The 18,545-nt window shown below is 35.7% G+C and overlaps 1 protein-coding gene across 4 annotated transcripts; it reads left to right on the top strand.

Moving 5' to 3' along the window:
- Positions 1-4,780: 4,780 nt before the first annotated feature.
- LOC101164738 (solute carrier family 22 member 5) lies at positions 4,781-18,493 on the top strand. 4 transcript variants are annotated; one of them, XM_020708668.2, is made up of 11 exons: positions 4,781-5,437; positions 5,699-5,835; positions 10,129-10,232; positions 10,561-10,680; positions 10,831-11,002; positions 11,828-11,954; positions 12,558-12,655; positions 15,710-15,924; positions 16,734-16,916; positions 17,089-17,224; positions 18,358-18,493. In XM_020708668.2, the coding sequence occupies exons 1-11, from the start codon at positions 5,231-5,233 to the stop codon at positions 18,416-18,418; spliced, it is 1,560 nt and encodes a 519-aa protein (XP_020564327.1). In that variant the 5' UTR covers positions 4,781-5,230; the 3' UTR covers positions 18,419-18,493. The 4 variants fall into 4 exon arrangements, with proteins under 4 accessions (XP_020564327.1, XP_020564329.1, XP_004076152.2 ...); XM_020708670.2 differs by having other exon boundaries at positions 4,783-5,437; positions 10,561-10,715; XM_004076104.4 differs by having other exon boundaries at positions 4,784-5,437; positions 5,699-5,881; positions 10,561-10,715.
- Positions 18,494-18,545: the final 52 nt, after the last annotated feature.

Below are 18,545 nucleotides of genomic sequence, written 5' to 3'. Positions count from 1 at the left end.
TTACTGATTACACCAATCCCTGTTGTGCCAGACCGTAATGGGTCATTACAAATAATTCAACTCAATGTAGGTCTCAACCTTCCCCAATACGTGCAGCGACAGATGAATATTTGGGCAAAATGTTAAAACAAAAGTTTAGCTCGAGCACAGAAGCAGGACATAAAAAAATCCTTACTACTTGCTACGCTTTAGTAGCAAGTTTTGCTACTAAATTATTTAATAAAATTTAACCAATTGGTCAAAGTAACCACTTTAAAAGAAGTGAAGTATTTTAATACTATCATTCATACATATTTACTGTGACCTATAGTTTTGCTGGAAATCCTGTTCCAAAAAAAACAGCCTCCTGGGCTTTAAGTGAATACTTTTTAACTTTCAAGTCACCAACAATGTTTCACAAATTCTTAGGTAACTTTATTTAATTAACCTCCTAAGACCCGAGCTCTTGTTTGAAATGCCTTTTTTATTTTGTAGTCATAGGACCCCAGGTAGTCAGAGTTTACTAGAGTGGTAATAAAACCCACAATGTTGTGTTGTTGCATGTGGATACCAGGTCTCAAAAGGTTAAGATGAATTGCACTTGAAAAAAAATGGTTTTATTCGTTCATTCATTCATCAATTATTCATGTAATAAATGAAACTGTGTTTATTGTTAAATTACCAACAAGGGGGGTGATGGCTTATGTAAACACAGAACTACTCTGAACCAGAAAGGTCATTCCTGCTCCAACAAACACAGCCAGATATCCTGCAAGCCAAGTGAACGGGTGGGGAAAGTCTGTAGGACAAATATAAGTTATGGTTAAACTTTTTAAAATGTGTTAATACTTTATAACATTGTTTCATACACATAATAAATCATTGCTAAAATTAAAATGTTTAACGTTTTATTAATTAAATTTTCCCATATAAATAATTGTTTTAGTATTTGCTACATTACTGTGTTAACAATACTATTAATTGCCTTTGCCACTTGGCCCTTGAGCAAAGAGTTGAGGAGTTTCACCAGCAGTATCAAGCAGCCACAGAGGACCAGCAGGGAGCAGGCTAACAGGATCAAACCAACGGCCAAGTCCGACAAAGAACCACCGGCAAAAAGATGCCAACCTGACCAGAGTGATGTAAAGACTCAGTAATGGAGTACATGCTTTTTAATGCAAAGTTATACAAATAAAAATTCTTTGATTTAGTTAGTTCATACATAGTTATTGATTAAAAGTGTTACAACTGATAGGAAAGATGAAGAAGTCACACAAAAAAGTCGAATCACAGAAGGAGAAAAGATCATAACAACCTGCATACATTTTAAATAATAATAATAATACATTTTATTTATATGGCGCCTTTCTGGACACTCAAGGTCGCCTCACAGTACAAAAATATGTAAAAGCATAAAAATACAACAATAAAAACTCCCCAAAACACAAAATGAGTTAACAGTTAAAATTTTGGTGTATTTTCAGAAAAGTTGTGTGCTCCAAAGGATGCATTATGGCCCCGTTTAAAATTATTTAAAAAAAATCAGATTGATGCTAGGAGATGATGTGATAAAGCATTTATCAGATATTTCTTGAGGTACAATTCCAGTTGAGAAATAATAATTGAATGCCATAGTGAAACAAGGTAATCTGAATGAAATGTAGTATTTATTAAACAGGTGGTCCATGGGTCAGATGATTCTGAGTGAACTAGCATCAATGCACCATTCACAAACAGGGTCCAAAAGTTACATGTACCATTACATAGAGCCATTATAAAGTAAAAGTACCTTGAAAGTTGGGATTTGACACCATCGTTTAACCAGACTCTTGTTTCTGGCACTCTGGTCTCCTGCAGCAATGGCTGTAATGACTGACTGATCCAGCTGCACAGACGGTGCTGATGTTAGCAATGACATGTTTCTTACTGCTACTATTATACTATTTTCACTCCGGTTCCCCACAAAATTAAATTTAGATTTCAAATACATACTTGTGCACAGTATAACACAACTGTGCAACTCCAGACTATTTTTACTCGTCTTCATTGTAAATCATAACTGCCGGAGACTTTACTGAGTTGCGGTATAATAATTATACTAAGTTTAATATGTTACAGTTTCAAAATCTGAACTCGTCCTGATCTGTGAGACATTTTTATTCTCTTACCTAAAGTATCCAGCCCCGGCGCAACTTCAACTTTGTCACTGATTCTTGAACATTGTTTGTAAGAATCTGCTGATACTGACTGGAATCCATGCGACCTTCAACTTTGACAAGATTTCCGATACCTGCACTGGCCGCACAGCCCCAAAGCATGATGGAACCGCCACCAGCTGTGGGTAGTAAGTGTTTGTCTTGGAATGCTGTGTTCTTTGTTCGCCAAGCACACCGCCCCTTGTTATGTCCAAATAACTCCATTTTAGTTCCATCAGTCCACAGCACCTTATTCCAAAGTGAAGCTTGCTTATCCAAATGTGCTTTAGCAAACATCAAGCGACTCTGTTTGTGGTGTGTGCACAGAAAAGGCTTCTTCTGCATTACTCTTCCATACAGCATCTCCTTGTGCAAAGTGCGCTGAATGGTTCAACGATGCACAGTGACACCATCTGATCATGTTGTAGGTCTTTGGAGCTGGTCTGTGGGTTGAGTTTGATTGTTCTCAGTATCCTTCGCCTCTGCCTATCTGAGATTTTTCTGGGTCGCCACTCCGAGCCTTTGCTTGGACTGTGCCTGTGGTCTTCCATTTTCTCACTATATTACTCACAGTGGAAATTGACAGCTAAATCTCTTGGCAAGCTTTTTGTATCCTTCACCTAAACTATGGTGTTAAACAATCTTTGTTTTCAGGTCATCTGACAGCTGTTTTCAGGTTCCCATGTTGACATTCTTCAGAGAAGATTCAAAGAGGAGAAAAACCTGCTCTTTGCTACCTTAACCCTTGTGCTATCCTAGACACTTTAACATTGGGAGTTGGGTCATCTAGACCCACTAGACAGTGCTCTGAACCTTTTTTTCTTCAATGATTTGTGATCTTCACTGGTGTCCATGGATTACATGAAATCTTTCCACCTTTATCCACCTTTGTCATGGTAGGAATAACACGTCAATGTAAGGGTGGGGTCATCTAAGATAGCACAAGGGGTTAAATACCTCTTCTCATGATTGACTTCACATGTGTATGTAGGTCAAGGGTCAATGACCTTATAAAACAAAATTTGTGTTCCAATAATTATTGCTATAGTCAAATCAATAAAACAACAGGGGTCCCCAAATTTACGCACCTGCCTATTTTTGTTTAAGTAATTATTGCAAAGTTTCTTTAAATCCCATAAACTTCATTTCACTTCTCAAATATCACTGTGTTAATCTGCTATATGATATATTTAACTGAAATTGATGATCCGAACAACCAATGATATATTAAGAAAACTCTTAAAAATTATCAGGGGTGCCCGAACTTTCTCATACCACTGTAGCAGAACAGGGAAGCTGGGATCATGAGTCAAATTTAAATCAAACTTTATTCATAAAAATGAGTTTTTCAAGCTTTGAGCAGCTCAAAGCACTTTCACAATTAAGCACAAACTAAAAAAAGAAAATAAAAAAAGGTGGTTAACATAATATGAATCAACCCCCCCCCCTCTCTGTTGACACATACACCCCATGACCCCACATATAATGAATACCAGCAGAAAACATTATAAAGAAACAAATGCTTTGTTTGTGCTTTGAGGAAGTGTAGATTGGGAATCTATTAATACCAGGAGCCACCTCTGCCGCAGGAACATCGCCACAGAGCCCACCCAGATTAGGACAGCAACAGGGTCCACTCCCCAACACTGGATCCCAGCCGCCCCATCAGTGAGAGCGAGCAGCGCGGCAGCAACCACAGATCAAACCTGCAAGCCCTGGCGCAAAGGAACCTCAAGTTCAAATTAATGATAATAATATATTCAAGAATATCAGGATCACTAGAAATTAGATAAATTTAAATATTTACAATAGGAAAAAAATAATTATAATAACAAACATAAATAAAAATAGATTAATAAAAAAAGTTTAATCATTGATACTTTTTTAAAAATAAATTAACCAGATTGGATCATCTTAAAGCCATGTTGAAACATTTTCTCCACCGTATGGAGTCCTGAGGCTCTCCGTCAGGCTGTTCCAGAGGCGAGGACTGAGGAGGCAGATGAAGCCTCACCAGAGGTTTTAGGGACAACTGGAAGACCAGTGCAGAGGACCTCAAGGACTCATACTTTTATTTTAAAAATAATTCAGATAAAAAGGTCTTAGAGCATAAACATTTATAAAAGACTCATAAAATCAATCTTGGTTTCCAGATAAATCTGCTTTACCTTTAAATATCTGTGTTCTTCCTATTTAACTCCCCGATAGGCAATACCCTAAATGTTTTGACATCTTAACAATTAGTCTTGACACAACCAAATCCAAATTTTGTTGAGTTAGATTTCAGCTAAAAAGTAAACTAAAAACTTGACTTCTTTACTTCTAAAATGGGTCTGCAAGCACCACAATAAAGCAAATATTGCAACCTAATGTTTTTTTCTATTCAGGATGCTATTTGTTTTAGTTTTTAGCAGCTATTCCAAAGGAAACAAACATAATGTAACAATGTAAGTGTTTCTTTTGGTTAGTTTTTTGACATTGTTGTTACTCAATAAATAAACCAAAAATGTTTCTTTTAAAGTTTTATTATCAACACAAACACAAATTAAAAAAAAAATACTTTCGGAATTACCACATGTCTGAATCTTTCTCTATTTGGCAGCATAACAAGAACACATGTTGCTCTGAGACAGAATCGTTTCACAACTCTTTTGTAAAACTAGTCAGTAAACAGGAAAAGCAAGAAACCAAAACTCATTTCATGTTTTCACCAGCACTAACCGGGTTCATCTAGGGAAAGGGTCAAAATTCTATATGTCCTTGAGGCTTTCAGGGTGGAGGGTGTCACACTCTGAAGTTCTGCTACATTTTCCTGATCATTTGCTCACCACTGTGCTGAGCTTACAGGATCGCGTGAGTCTTTCCCCCTCTTGGATCTTTGCTCATTTTTTTTTTAAAACAGGTGTGAACAGGAAGATGTAATCCCTTGAAAGGGAGTGCTCTTCTATTTAAACCTGCGTTTAGAGGAAAAAAAACCAAATGGCACATCCGATTTCTTTTTTTTGGAGAAGACAGCAGACAGAGCGTTTACCCAGGAGAAAGAGGGTTGATTCGGAATGAAAAATTATGGGGATGCCGTGGCTTTTTTGGGGCAGTGGGGACGTTTCCAACAGGCCGTCTTCTTTCTACTCTGCGCCAGCATCATGCCCAATGGATTCGGAGCTTTCACTCTTGTTTTCATGAATGACATCCCAAGTCACCACTGCCGCGTCCCAGAGAGCAACCTCACAGAGGAATGGCTAACAAGTGTCATACCACTCACAGTAAGTCACTTTTCTGTACCAGTTATGAAAGCTTCACTCCTCACCTTTTCAGGTGTCTCTAAAATTCATCTTTACATTGTTCCACCATGATGTGTGCAGTGAGGTGAAGATTGTGTGAATGTTTTTTTTCCTCTGTTTTGCCTTCAAATGATCTGCTTAAACGTGGAAAAACAAAGTTTACATTTGATTTTAATGACTAATATCAATTATCAATGCTCATCGTATGGGTTTGTTTTATGCTGTTGTCATTGTGACTGTCAGGAGGTGAATGGAAAACAAGAGCTGAGCAAGTGCAGCAGATACAGACTGGATGTGGTCAGGAATCTCTCCGCTCGTGGTTTTATTCCTCACAAGGACATCAACCTCAGCGACATCGAGCTGGAGGGCTGTGTGGACGGGTGGGTCTACAGCAAAGACATTTACCAGTCTACCATAGTGACTGAAGTGAGTGAGAAAATGTTCAATTTGCATCTTTTTCATAATCCTGTTTACCCATTTTGTACATACAAATGTCTTTTTTGTGAACTTTTTTTTGCTCTTTCTGAATCTTATGGATGCCTGTAATCCCCCCCCCAACATTGAAGGGATTTAAAAATATTATAAAAGCTGTCAGTCAACACACTAAAACTACTTCTTTTTCACGTAGGTATTTAAATGTTGATGGAAAAGATTATAAAATCATCGGTAACACTTTATATTAAGATTCCTTAACAAGCTTTGTTAACACATTAACAAGCATTATAAATTAATTTATAGGGTGTTAGTAAGACATTTATTAGTACAATAAGTCTAATAAGGTTTATTAAATTACTTAGTTAACACATTTACAAGCATTATTATTAGGATGTTTTCAAAATGCTAATGATGCATTTACTGATATTATAGGTGCCTAACAAATGTGTCAGTGTTAATAAGCTTAATAAGATTTATTAACAACCTTTGTTAACAAATTAAGAAGTATTATTATTGTTTTGGGTTCTAGTAAGATATTTATTAGCATTATAGATGCCTGACACAAGCATGAGTGTTCATAAGCTTAATAAGTTTTATTAACTAACGTAACAAATTAATAGGCTTTATTAATGTGTCAGATGCTAGTAAGATATTTATTAGCATTATAGATGTCTTGCAAATACCTGAAAGTGTTAATAAGATTTATTAACATCTAAAGTCAGACCATTGTCTTCTGAATCCATATTACTAAACTGCTTATAAGCTTTACAAATGTATTAATTAACTTTGTTAATAGTTTATTAATTGTTTTGCAGCACCCCATCTAAAGTGTGGACGTTTTTTAATACAAACAACCACAAAGCATAAAGATTGTAAAAAGAACTTTATGACATTAAAACAGACTAAACATACACAAATTGTTCTGTAAAAGATATATAAAAATTTAATTCAGACAAATAAAATCATTTTTAAAACATATATACTGTTGTTGGATGACTCTAGCATCATAGCTGATAAGGATAAAGTATTAGCATCTATCCTGAGTGAAACATTCATTGCAAATCCCATCACCAGGAGACAATTCTCTGCATTCAATGCCAACGGCATTCAACCACTGTTGCCTTGCTTCAAAGTCCACAAGAAAGTTACACAAGCCAGTAATTTTTGAAGAACGAAGACAATAAACCTACAGGAGCCATGCTAAAGCTAACACGCTAACGACCGACCGGTGCAGAATCAAAGATGGGCGGGGCTTTTTTGTCACCTGTGTGAAAGCAAAGTCTAAGAGGCCATTCAATTGGCTGAAAGTGAGCACGCCTGTTTTGCTGATGAGTTTGATTGACAGATTCATTAGTCAATGGTGACATTAGTTAACCTGCCCATCTTTGATTCAAAATCAAAGATGGGCAGGTTAGCGTGTTAGCTTTAGCATGGCTCCTGTAGGTTTATTGTCTTCGGTCTTCTAAAATGACTGGCTTGTGTAACTTTCTTGTGGACTTTGAAGCAAGGCAAATGTGGTTGAATGCTGTTGGCATTGAATGCAGAGAATTGTCTCCTGGTGATGGGATTTGCAATGAATGTTTCACTCAGGATAGATGCTAATAGTTTATCCTTATTAGCTATGATGCTAGTCATCCAACAACAGTATATATGTTTTTTTTTAAAAAAAATATTTGTCTGAATTAAATTTTTATATATCTTTTACAGAACGATTTGTGTATGTTTAGTCTGTTTTAATGTCATAAAGTTCATTTTACAATCTTTATGCTTTGTGGTTGTTTGTGGTAAAAAACGTCCACACTTTAGATGGGGTGCTGCAAAACAATTAATAAACTATTAACAAAGTTAATTACTACATTTGTAAAGCTTATAAGCAGTTTAGTAATATGGATTTAGAAGACAATGATCTGACTTTAGATGTTAATAAATCTTATTAACACTTTCAGGTATTTGCAAGACATCTATAATGCTAATAAATATCTTACTAGCATCTGACACATTAATAAAGCCTATTAATTTGTTAAGTTAGTTAATAAAACTTATTAAGCTTATGAACACTTAGGCTTGTGTCAGGCGTCTGTAATGCTAATAAATATCTTACTAGAACCCTAAACAATAATAATACTTCTTAATTTGTTAACAAAGGTTGTTAATAAATCTTATTAAGCTTATCAACACTGACACATTTGTTAGGCACCTATAATATCAGTAAATGCATCACTAGCATCTTGAAAAATCCTAATAATAATGCTTGTAAATGTGTTAACTAAGTAATTTAATAAACCTTATTAGACTTATTGTACTAATAAATGTCTTACTAACACCCTATAAATTAATTTATAATGCTTGTTAATGTGTTAACAAAGCTTGTTAAAGAATCTTAATATAAAGTGTTACCAAATCATCAAATGCTCATTAAATCTTTCTTTTATTATGTAGTTAAAATAGAAAAAGCAAAGGGTTTATATTTTGTATAATAGGAGAGACACACCCCTTCTTTTCATTCAAAGCTTCTCTATTCCTGGAAGCTGAGCCTTTTCTCTTAAGAAATGTTGGGCTTTATCAAAGAACATTTTTGTGTCATTTTGACATTGTTGAGTTGAGTGTGCTTACTTTAGAATACTTGCCAAAACGTGTCTCCAACTGTTAACATACAAGACTAAAACTAGATGTCATTGTTACATGACAGGACACATGACATGGAAGCATCGAATGGCACAAAATGAAAATCAAACTACACAAACAAATTCCCAGCTTTCTGGATGTATTCTTTAAACTTTATTTTAACAGCATTCAAAAACGATGTCAGATTAGTGGAAAAACATAGCTCAGAAGTGTCAAACTATGCTGGAACCAAGACTGTATTTCTGTGAAGCCCTCTGAATGGCTCCCCATGTGTGAATGGCACTTCCCAAATATAATGTACCTTGTCAAAGATTGTGCACCTTTGTGTATTTTATAATGTGGAAAAAGGGGGGCGGCAATCAAAATTCCAACAAAGCATAAAGTAAAAAGCTTTGAAAATGTTTTCGATCATGAACATTGTTATAAAAAATGGAACTGAAGAAAAATTTTAAGTGAAACTGCATTTATTGAATTGGTGAGCAGATGCAGCATTTATTTTGTGTTTAAGGAAAACAAATGGATACATAAATGGATGACAATTCTTCATTTGTTTTATTTAAATTAATAAATTGTGATCAAAGTGACCAAAAAGATGTGTATCTACGGATCATTTATAAATAAGTCTGTCGAGAACAGACAGGCCAAGAAGCTAAACTCACTGAGGTCCAAACTATTTTGTTGTTACTAATGTATCCTTTTTTTATTATTATTACCAAAATACTTCATCGTTTAAATGCACTGCATAAACAGTCAAAAATGTTTACCCCACTCACAGATTTTCTTTAAATTAGCAAGATAATCTGCCAATGAGTAAGTAATAAAAATAAAAGGAATTCTTATTATTTTATTATCTTATTTTGAGAAAAACAAATCGTCATCTCTAAGTTTTCTCAAACTAATAATTTTTTGCTTTTAAAAATATTTATTGATACAATTTTCTTACAAGACAGAAGATTAGGATTTTTTATTTTCTCAAGTGTTCAAAAACTCCCTTTTGTTATTTTGTCTGGTTACAAATGTTTTCATATCTTCGTATTTGTCGGCTTCGTCCTCCAACTGCTGCAGTGACTAACCTTCCTTTAGTCTTGTAGCAGATATTCTATTGATTTTGTGTTTAGATACTTCCTGTTCTTTCAGTTTTTCGTTGGTGATGTGCCTCTCTTGTACTTCAACAGATGTCAAAGCATTTCTATGTTTGTCTTCTCAGACCTTAACCAGTCTAAACAAATGGTGTTGAGATTTCTTCCTTTTCTTCCATCTAGAGGGAATTTTCCTTTTCACTATCACCCTTAGTTTGGTCATTTTGGGGATACTATTATAATCCATTGAATCTAATTTGTTAATCACATGTGTAAATGACAAAACTTTTGACATAATATGGCCTCATTGGAATGATCTGAAGTGATTTTAACAGTAAAAATGCAGAATGTCTGGAATGACTTACAATATAACAATTCTTTCTTTTTTGTAGCACCCTGAGACAATCTTGGTTGTGAAAAGTCACTTTAAAAATAAACTGAACAGAGATGAACTGTTATGTAACAATGAAAAATGATCAATTTACTTTGAAATAACCATTTTTTCACTTTGACTTGAATGCTTCAATTCTCTAGTTTGACTTGGTGTGCACTGAGCAATGGAAGCAGCCATTCACCTCCACCATTTTCTTCGTTGGAGTTCTTCTGGGGTCATTTTTCTCAGGACCACTGTCAGACAGGTAATGCAAATGCCAGTTAGTGTACTGGAGCACCCATCCAGAGGTCAAGCTTCAGTCTCGATCAAAACAAAATACTTTTATTTTCCAGATTTGAGTGCCAAATCTATTGCTTTGTCTGAATTATTAATTATCCCAAATGCAGACACACTTTAATGAAGTCGTTCTTCTTTGTAAACAAGCTGCATTTGTTTATAATACTTTTGCATATTTTCTGTTGTAAACGTTTCTGCGCAAACAGTAAACAAAACCCTAAATGCACATATTCAGATTCATGAGGCCTTTGGCCTTTTCATTAGATTTTTTTGTTGTATTTTTGTTCTTTTTGCAGATTTGGAAGAAAACCGGTTCTGTTTGCAACAATGGCAGCACAGACAATTTTTACCTTTCTTTCAGTCTTCACAACAACATGGATTTGGTTTATCATCCTCCTCTTCATCAACGGACTGGGGCAAATATCAAATTTTGTTGCTGCTTTAGTTTTGGGTAAAAAAGAAAAAACATATGATTTAATCCACTTTAGCATGATGGTACAAATGTTTGATACAAAGATTCTGTGTACAGTGTCTCCCTTTTTGTTCATGTGTTTTTCTTTGTTTAGGTGCAGAGATTTTCACCGGGAATGTACGTGTCCTGTACTCATCCATGGGGACATGCTGTGGATTTGCTGTCGGCTACATGTTGCTACCTCTCTGTGCTTACTTTTTGAGGGACTGGAAATCTCTTCTCTTGGCTCTGTCTGTCCCTTGTGTGGCCTACATTCCCCTTTGGTGGTATGTTTAACAGTCTTTAATGTTTAAAATACAATAGGCTTTTTCTATTGACTTTATGCACTAAAATTCAACCACGCAAGTCTTTAGTTTTCCATTTTAAAACAAATTCCTGAAATAGTTGATACATGTATTTCTAAAACCTGTTACGAGCTCTATTGGACACAATTTTGTGGTGTTTGCTGTCCCCTAGTGTCAATATTGCATGTAATGTTTCCTCTTTTAGATGCTATACTTTAGAAAAAAAACATATATATTTATATTTGATATTTTAAAAAATTGTTTGGCTTTTGTTTAAATCCCAAACAAAGGCATTGATAGTAAAGTTTAAAAAACTGTCAATTCTTTTTCAGGCTTTGGCTGCTGAAGTGTTCAAATTTGCCTGCTAGCTTAAAACCGGATTGAGCTCTGACTAAAGACTTAAAAAAACGTTCTTTATTTTTTGTTTTCTAAACTTTAATTATTACATTTTCAATTGTTTTATTGAGACAATTGACATGAGCATACAAAATTGCATCCCTTGTGGTATCTTAGATGACCCCCCCCTTCCATTGACGTGTTCTCCCTACCATGACAAAGGTGGATAAAGGTGGAAAGATTTCATGTAATCCATGGACACCAGTGAAGATCACAAATCATTGAAGAAAAAAGGTTCAGAGCACTGTCTAGTGGGTTTAGATGACCCAACTCCCAATATTAAAGTGCCTAGGATAGCACAAGGGTTACAGACATGTTGGGGGTGTGAGCCTTTTAAGAAGCAAAAGTAAAATACTTCTTTACAGTTTGTTTAATTCAGATTTGTCATATCTTTTCCCAATGGTGATCCAGGATCCTCCCAGAGTCCCCTCGTTGGCTGCTATCTCAAGGCAGAATTGCTGAAGCTGAAGCTGTAGTGAAAATGGCTGCTAAGTGGAACAAAGTTCAAGCACCAAGCAACATCTTTGAATGTAACTCTGTAAGTTTTTATAGTCTGAGAAAAGCGTGCAAACATTTGCAATCGGAGTTCCTGCTACAGATATAAATTGTTTGGTTAATAAAATATGGTTGGGAATGTGGGCAGAAAATGAAGAAGCATCAAAAGACCAAAAAAAAGGAAATGTCCGGATATTCTTGGTTGAAACACATTTAATCAGCTTTTTTAAAAAGAGCAAATTGTTGGTGATGAAAACTAGTTGATGTGAACAAAAGCTCACATATTTTTAACAAATTGAGCTTTATTCATGTAAAAGGGTCTTGTGATTGAAAGCCAAAGAATACCAACCTTTACATTCAAAGTAGTCAAAAATGCACACTGTAAAAACTATTGAGAAAAAATATTCAATTGAAAATGTCACTCTATAGGGAAGTATGAGGCAGAAAATTTTTGTCTTTTGTCTCATTACTAAACTCACCAAAACTGTCCAGCTGAACTTCAGAAAAGGATACATACTAAAGATTTTTTTTTAGGAAAAAATTACAAAAATATTAGTAACAGTTGTTTAAAGATTTGATTTTTAAGAATGAATTTGTCTCTGTTTGGTTTTAAGATCCTATGTAAATACATGTTTCTGCCTTTCAGGTGGAGAAGACAGACACCCAGAAAGAACATTATAACGTGTTTGACCTGCTGAGGCACAGCAGGATTCGAACCACAACACTCCTTCTCTGCTTTGTTTTGTAGGTATAAACAACAAAAACCATTCGAAAAAGTTCCTGGGATTTTGTTTATCTTTTATAAAAAATGCAAACATTGATCACTGAAATTCCTTAAATGAATTTACTCATTGTAAATTTACAAAGATAACTTATAATACATTTTATTTATATGGCACCTTTCTTGTAAGGGTCCCATCTGGGTCCCATCTGTGTGTGATTATCCCGTGTTTTAAATCTTTGTCATTTTTTATGACTATTTTATCGCTTTTTATGTAAAGCGCTTTGAGTTTTTAACCAAAATGAAAGGCGCTATACAAATAAATAAAGTTTGAAGTTTGAAGTTTTAAAGGCAGATGGAAAAGATATCAGGTGCTCTTCATTTCTCTAACAAGAAGTTCTGTTTAGTTGCTATTTAATTTAAGGATGTTTGCACTGAACCAGGATTTTATTTCAAGGATGCAATTGTAGAGGGAGGCAGGTGGGGGCGTGGAATCAGGCTTGGAGAAATAGAGCTGGGGGGCCATCTGCATAGCAGTGAAAGTGAATGTGACCAAGGGGGAGAAGGTAGATGATGAACAGCAGGGGCCCCAGGAAGGAGCCTTGGTAAGTCGGTGATGCCAATGTTAGAAAGCTTCTCCAGAAGGATGGGGTCAGCGGTGTCTCAAAGGCCACGGTCAGGTCAAGCAGGAGGAGGATGGAAACTAAGCCAGCATCAACGGGAAGAAGAAAGTCATTGGTCATTCTAAAGATGGCTGTTTCTGTAGAGTTGACAGAAGCCAGACTGAAACTGTTCATACTAATTCTTAGAAGAGAGCTGGAGTTGGGAGGCAACACTTTTTTCAAGGACTTTTGCAATGAGTGGTACCTTTGAAGTTATTGGGCCAGTTGTTCAAAGGTAAACTGATCGGATTTTGGTGATCGGATTGGATCAAATCTTGAAAATGGGTTGTTCAAAAGGGAAAGAAGGAATCTGAAATCAGATTAGATCACAGTATCCAAACTTAGTTCAAATCTGGATCAAACCTGCAGTTTGTTTGTTTAAAACCTGTCAGTAGGATTTGGATAACTTTGATCCAAACATACTGGATTATCCTGATCCCAATAGGGGGTAGGATTTAAAGGTGGATTCCAGGAGGGAAATTAAGAAAAACTTTAAAATTGGTCAAATAATACATTTGTTACATTTAGTGTTTATACTTTTATTCATATTTTGCACTTGACTTGTGTAACCGTTGTAACAGTGATAAAGTAGATATAGTAGACATAGGCTGCCAATTAAGCTATTCAGTAAAGTAAAAACAATGAAATATGAAATAATCCCCAAAACAGATTTCAATAACAAAAAAAATAATATATTCAATTCATCACCGTATATTAATTTTAAAGAAAAAATCATCAAAGATGAGCCTGTCAAAAATAATGTCTAACAATTGCATCCCTTACTATACGTCCACTCAGTCCTCATTCTGACAGAATGCCAGAGGTTGGTCTGGTTCTTCAAATGGCTCAGATGCATCATAAACGTCATCACAGTGAGGGACATTGCGCCTGGTAGCGATGTTGTGCAGGACGATACATGCTAGTATTATGTTGCGTGCTCCCTGTGGTTCCACTCGCAAGTAGTTAAGGCATGCAAAGCGCCTCTGTAGAACTCCATTTAAACGCTCAATTGCACATTTTGTTTTGCAATGAGCAGTGTTGAAGCGTGCCTGCGCTGGTGTGGATGCTGCAAGAAAAGGAGTAATCAGCCATGGTAGGAGTGGGTAGGCTTGTAGAGGTAGAGGAAAGTGAGCCTGTTCCTCCTAATGCAGAGGAAACATTCATTCTGGATCTCAGCCCTATTAAAAGTATTATTGAAATTCAACCTGGACCCTCACTGGTAGAGCCAGCAGTCACAGGAGCTCAGAAAAGACGCTTGAAAAATAATCATGATGCCTATGAATTACTTCTAAAACGAGAGACTGAAAGAGCAGAAGCACAGATACTCCTGGCAGAGGAACATATCAAGCTGACCAAACTGCAGCAAACCAAAGCTAAACTGCAGATCCGCCTCCTAAAAGCAGCGCTTGAAAATTCTGGTCTCTCCTCCTCAGATAAAAAAACTCCCTGAACATTCTTTATTTTGTTAACTATTGGACATTTAGCCATTTTATTTAAGACATTTTCAAAATATCCACAATGTATTGTTAATGTATATTTGTTTTTTTTTGTTTTTTGTGACTCAGATGAGGGGTCATAAAAGAAATTATGAATGGAAGTGCATGTTAGTTATTTTTGTGTTTTGTCTCAAAATAACAAACTCTCACAGTGACCCCATGTTGGCTCTTCTACCTGTTCTTTACATAGCTGGTAGCCCGTGTTGTGATATGTTGTCCCATTTAGAGCACAGGTAATCTGGATTTGGTAACCTTGAAAACTGTGTATCTGGATCAGGGTGATCCAGTCCAATGTTGCTTTGAAAAACCAGCATAAAATTAAAATGGATTACCTGATCCTGCATAGGAAAAACTGTGATTTCCAAATTCGGATAATTTTGATCCAGATTAAACTTTTTGAACAACTGGCCCATTGAGATTGGTGGGATCTGAACCTGATTTTTTTAATAAGGGGGTGACAACTGCTGATTTGAGGGCAGAAGGAACAAATCTGGTCTTGAGGGACCCATGAATGTTGCTTACAATGAGAGGAGACATGGAGGAGAGAGTAGCCTTGACCAGAGCTTGGGGAATTGGGTTAAATTGGCAGGAGGTCTTGGATTATTGAATGACTACTTAAAAATTAAGGTAATAAAAAGTGTTTGTCACCGCTTTTCTTTTTCAAAATAAAAGCAAAATAACTTGCTGTTCAGGTTAGAAATTAAACCAGTCTGCTGGCTTTCTCACTCACTGTTGTGCTTCAATTTTGCCTGTTAAGTCCATCCTGCAGAGCTTCATGGGAACTTTGTCTAGCCACTAGACTCTAGGGTGTCTAGCAAAGTCATGTCTAGCTTTAGCTAATCTGACAAAAAATATGTTTAGCATCATGACACAGAATGGATTTATCCATCTGTGTAACTTCTGTCCATTGTTTGTCCAGGTTTACTCTGATTACAGGTTACTATTGCTTGTCCTTCAACACGTCCCAGCTCCACACTGACCCCTACATCAGCTGTTTCATCTCTGCACTGGTAGAGATCCCAGCTTATGCTTCCAGCTTTATAGCTCTGCGATATTTTCCACGGCGGCTCTCTATCATCGTTTCATTGATCGCTGGAGCGGTGCCATTGTACTTGATTCCACTGGTGCCAGAACGTGAGCAGAACATTTTTTGTTACCTATACTATGTTAGTTTGTGCACTAAGGATTGTTTTGAATTATTAAAATGAACTTAAATCTTCCATTTACATAATTTGATTTTTTTTAGCATAAAGAGGTATGAGGGTGTATGCAAGAGACATCTTGAAAATGTTTTGTAACATTTTTTAAAGACCAATAATGTTTTTGGTGTTTTTAACACATTCTTGTGGCATTTTTTTTGATGATGGAGGACATATATTGGACATATATTGAAAAAAAAACTTATAATTGAATTTCTGAATATGTCTTATTTAAATTATTGTGAGTTGGGAGTAGACAAAAAAATGCTGTTGGAAAAAGCTTGCAAGTGTGACATAGAATTTACTATTGAAAGCCAGAGGCTCCCTGCTCCGCTCCATTCTGATGCATCCACTTGCATATGATTTGATGGCTTGGTTTTTGTAATCCAACCTGGCAACTGGCTCAATGTTGTAGAGCTGGAAAGCTGTGATATTGTTCATTTTTGTTGGGTTTGTGAGGGAGTGTAAGCTAGTGGGAGACCACGTAAATAGATGTATGATGGGAAGGGGAGACATCCTCTGTGCCCAAAGTCCTGCCCAAAAACAGCATAATCATAAATAAACACCACCGGGAACGGTTTACAATAGATCAAAAAATGATCTGAGTGGATCATGTAAAACTTAAACGACTGTAAACCTTCTTAAAAATCTAAGATCTCACTTTCTTTCAACCTAATTTTTAATAATTGATATCATGATTTGCTTTATTATGGTGATAAATGTTAAAAATGTGTCATTGTCTAGATCTTTCCAGTTTGTCTCTCACTCTGGAGATGGTGAGTAAATACTCCTTCACCACTGGTGCCTCGCTGATGTTTGCCTACACCACAGAGCTTTACCCAACGGTGCTCAGGAACACAGCAACAGGGACAACCACCACCATCTCCAGGATGGGGAGTTGCATCACACCATTCTTGTTAAGCTTAAGTAAGTACATCTGATATTAAACATTTTAATCATTAACGTTATTTTTACACCATGGTTGCGCTATGCTGTGTTTTACAGCTGTCTGAACATCAAAAAGTTTGAAATGTTGGTGGAAACGGAAGCTTAGCATCAAAGCTTGACCACACTGACACCCTTTCTCTTCCTCTTTCAGGTGTACACTATAAGTACCTGCCATACGTCATATTAGCAACTCTGGCTGTGGTGACTGCCATTTCCGCCTATTTCCTTCCAGAGAGTTTCAAACTACCTCTGCCTGAAACTATTGAACAAATGCATGAACGACAAAGGTAACAATTTGTGTACTTTTCTCAATAGCATCTCATTTTACTCACCTGTAGAATTTGACTAAATAAAATACTTTCTTTTGTCAATGTTTAGATTATTAAGCAGTTCTACAATAATGGGATTGTAATTGTGTTCCTACTTGTCATGTGGTGTGGGTGGACATAAATTGGGATTTGCTAAAATAATCCACATCCTAAAATATTCTAAGCGTGACTGCACTGAGTATTAATCCTATCACTAAGAAGGAAACAGGACTTCCCAGAAAAACAGGAAATCCAACTAGGTGCAAAAAAAGAAAAAGCTGAGAGAAAACTGACAAGTAAAAACATGTGAAGCCTAAAAATGTGCTAGAAGTGAGATCTAGATTAGTCTAGACAGAAAAAACAACTGACAGTAGTTCAAACAGTTCTTTGAAATCTACTGATTGCAATGAACAGATGTTCAGATTTGCTACTAGAATAAAAAAAGAACTTGGAGGAAAAATATGTAAACAATTTTAAAATTTGTATTTTTTTATTCATCTTTAAATTTCAAGTGGGCATACTAAATAGTATTGAAAAATATAAAATATAGGGTTCAGGTTCAATATCTAATTGTGGATTTATTGGTAAAAATCCTGTCTCTTCTTTAAATTTAACCTTCCCATTAAAGAATTTAGCATAAGCATGTTAACTTTATAATTGTTTATGCTTGAGTGCACTTAATCAGTTCGCTTATTAAACACCACCAAATGAACACAAAAACGAGAGGAATTCAAAATATTAACAACAATGGACACAAATAGTACTTGTGATAATCTCCAACCCATGTTACACTGCTCCTGTAAGAAGAGATTTCCCATTTTCCATTGTTCAACACTGCTCCCAAGTGGTGACATGTTTTTTTTACAAGACTGAAAACATTAGCTTGAAAGTTGAGCACTTATTTTATACATCTGCAGTCATTTGCAACACGCCACATTTAAAAAGGAAAATATCAGTGAATTACTCTCTCTTCATGACAAGAAACTGGGGAGCAACAGTTACTAAATTTACGCATAAGACATTTTCAAAGTGTATGCATTTTCAAAGATGTGTTTTAACAGGTTTTCACTTAATTCATGTCAGAATACAACTGGTTTTCTTCATCATTACAGGAAAATCCATCTATGCAACAAAAGAAATATCAGTCCAGTATCATTGGATGATTCTCGTTGATGTCTGCATTCTTGTTTAATATTGTGACTGATGCAAACTAGATGTTTTCTTTTTTTTTAATTTGTAATCACTAGTGTTCATGTGATGACCACAAGTATTAGCACCAACTTGCTTTTTTTTTTAAATT

Source organism: Oryzias latipes, chromosome 14, assembly GCF_002234675.1.
Source record: "Oryzias latipes chromosome 14, ASM223467v1".
In the NCBI taxonomy this organism is placed as follows: domain Eukaryota; kingdom Metazoa; phylum Chordata; class Actinopteri; order Beloniformes; family Adrianichthyidae; genus Oryzias; species Oryzias latipes.
This window is presented reverse-complemented; position numbering and strand designations above follow the sequence as displayed.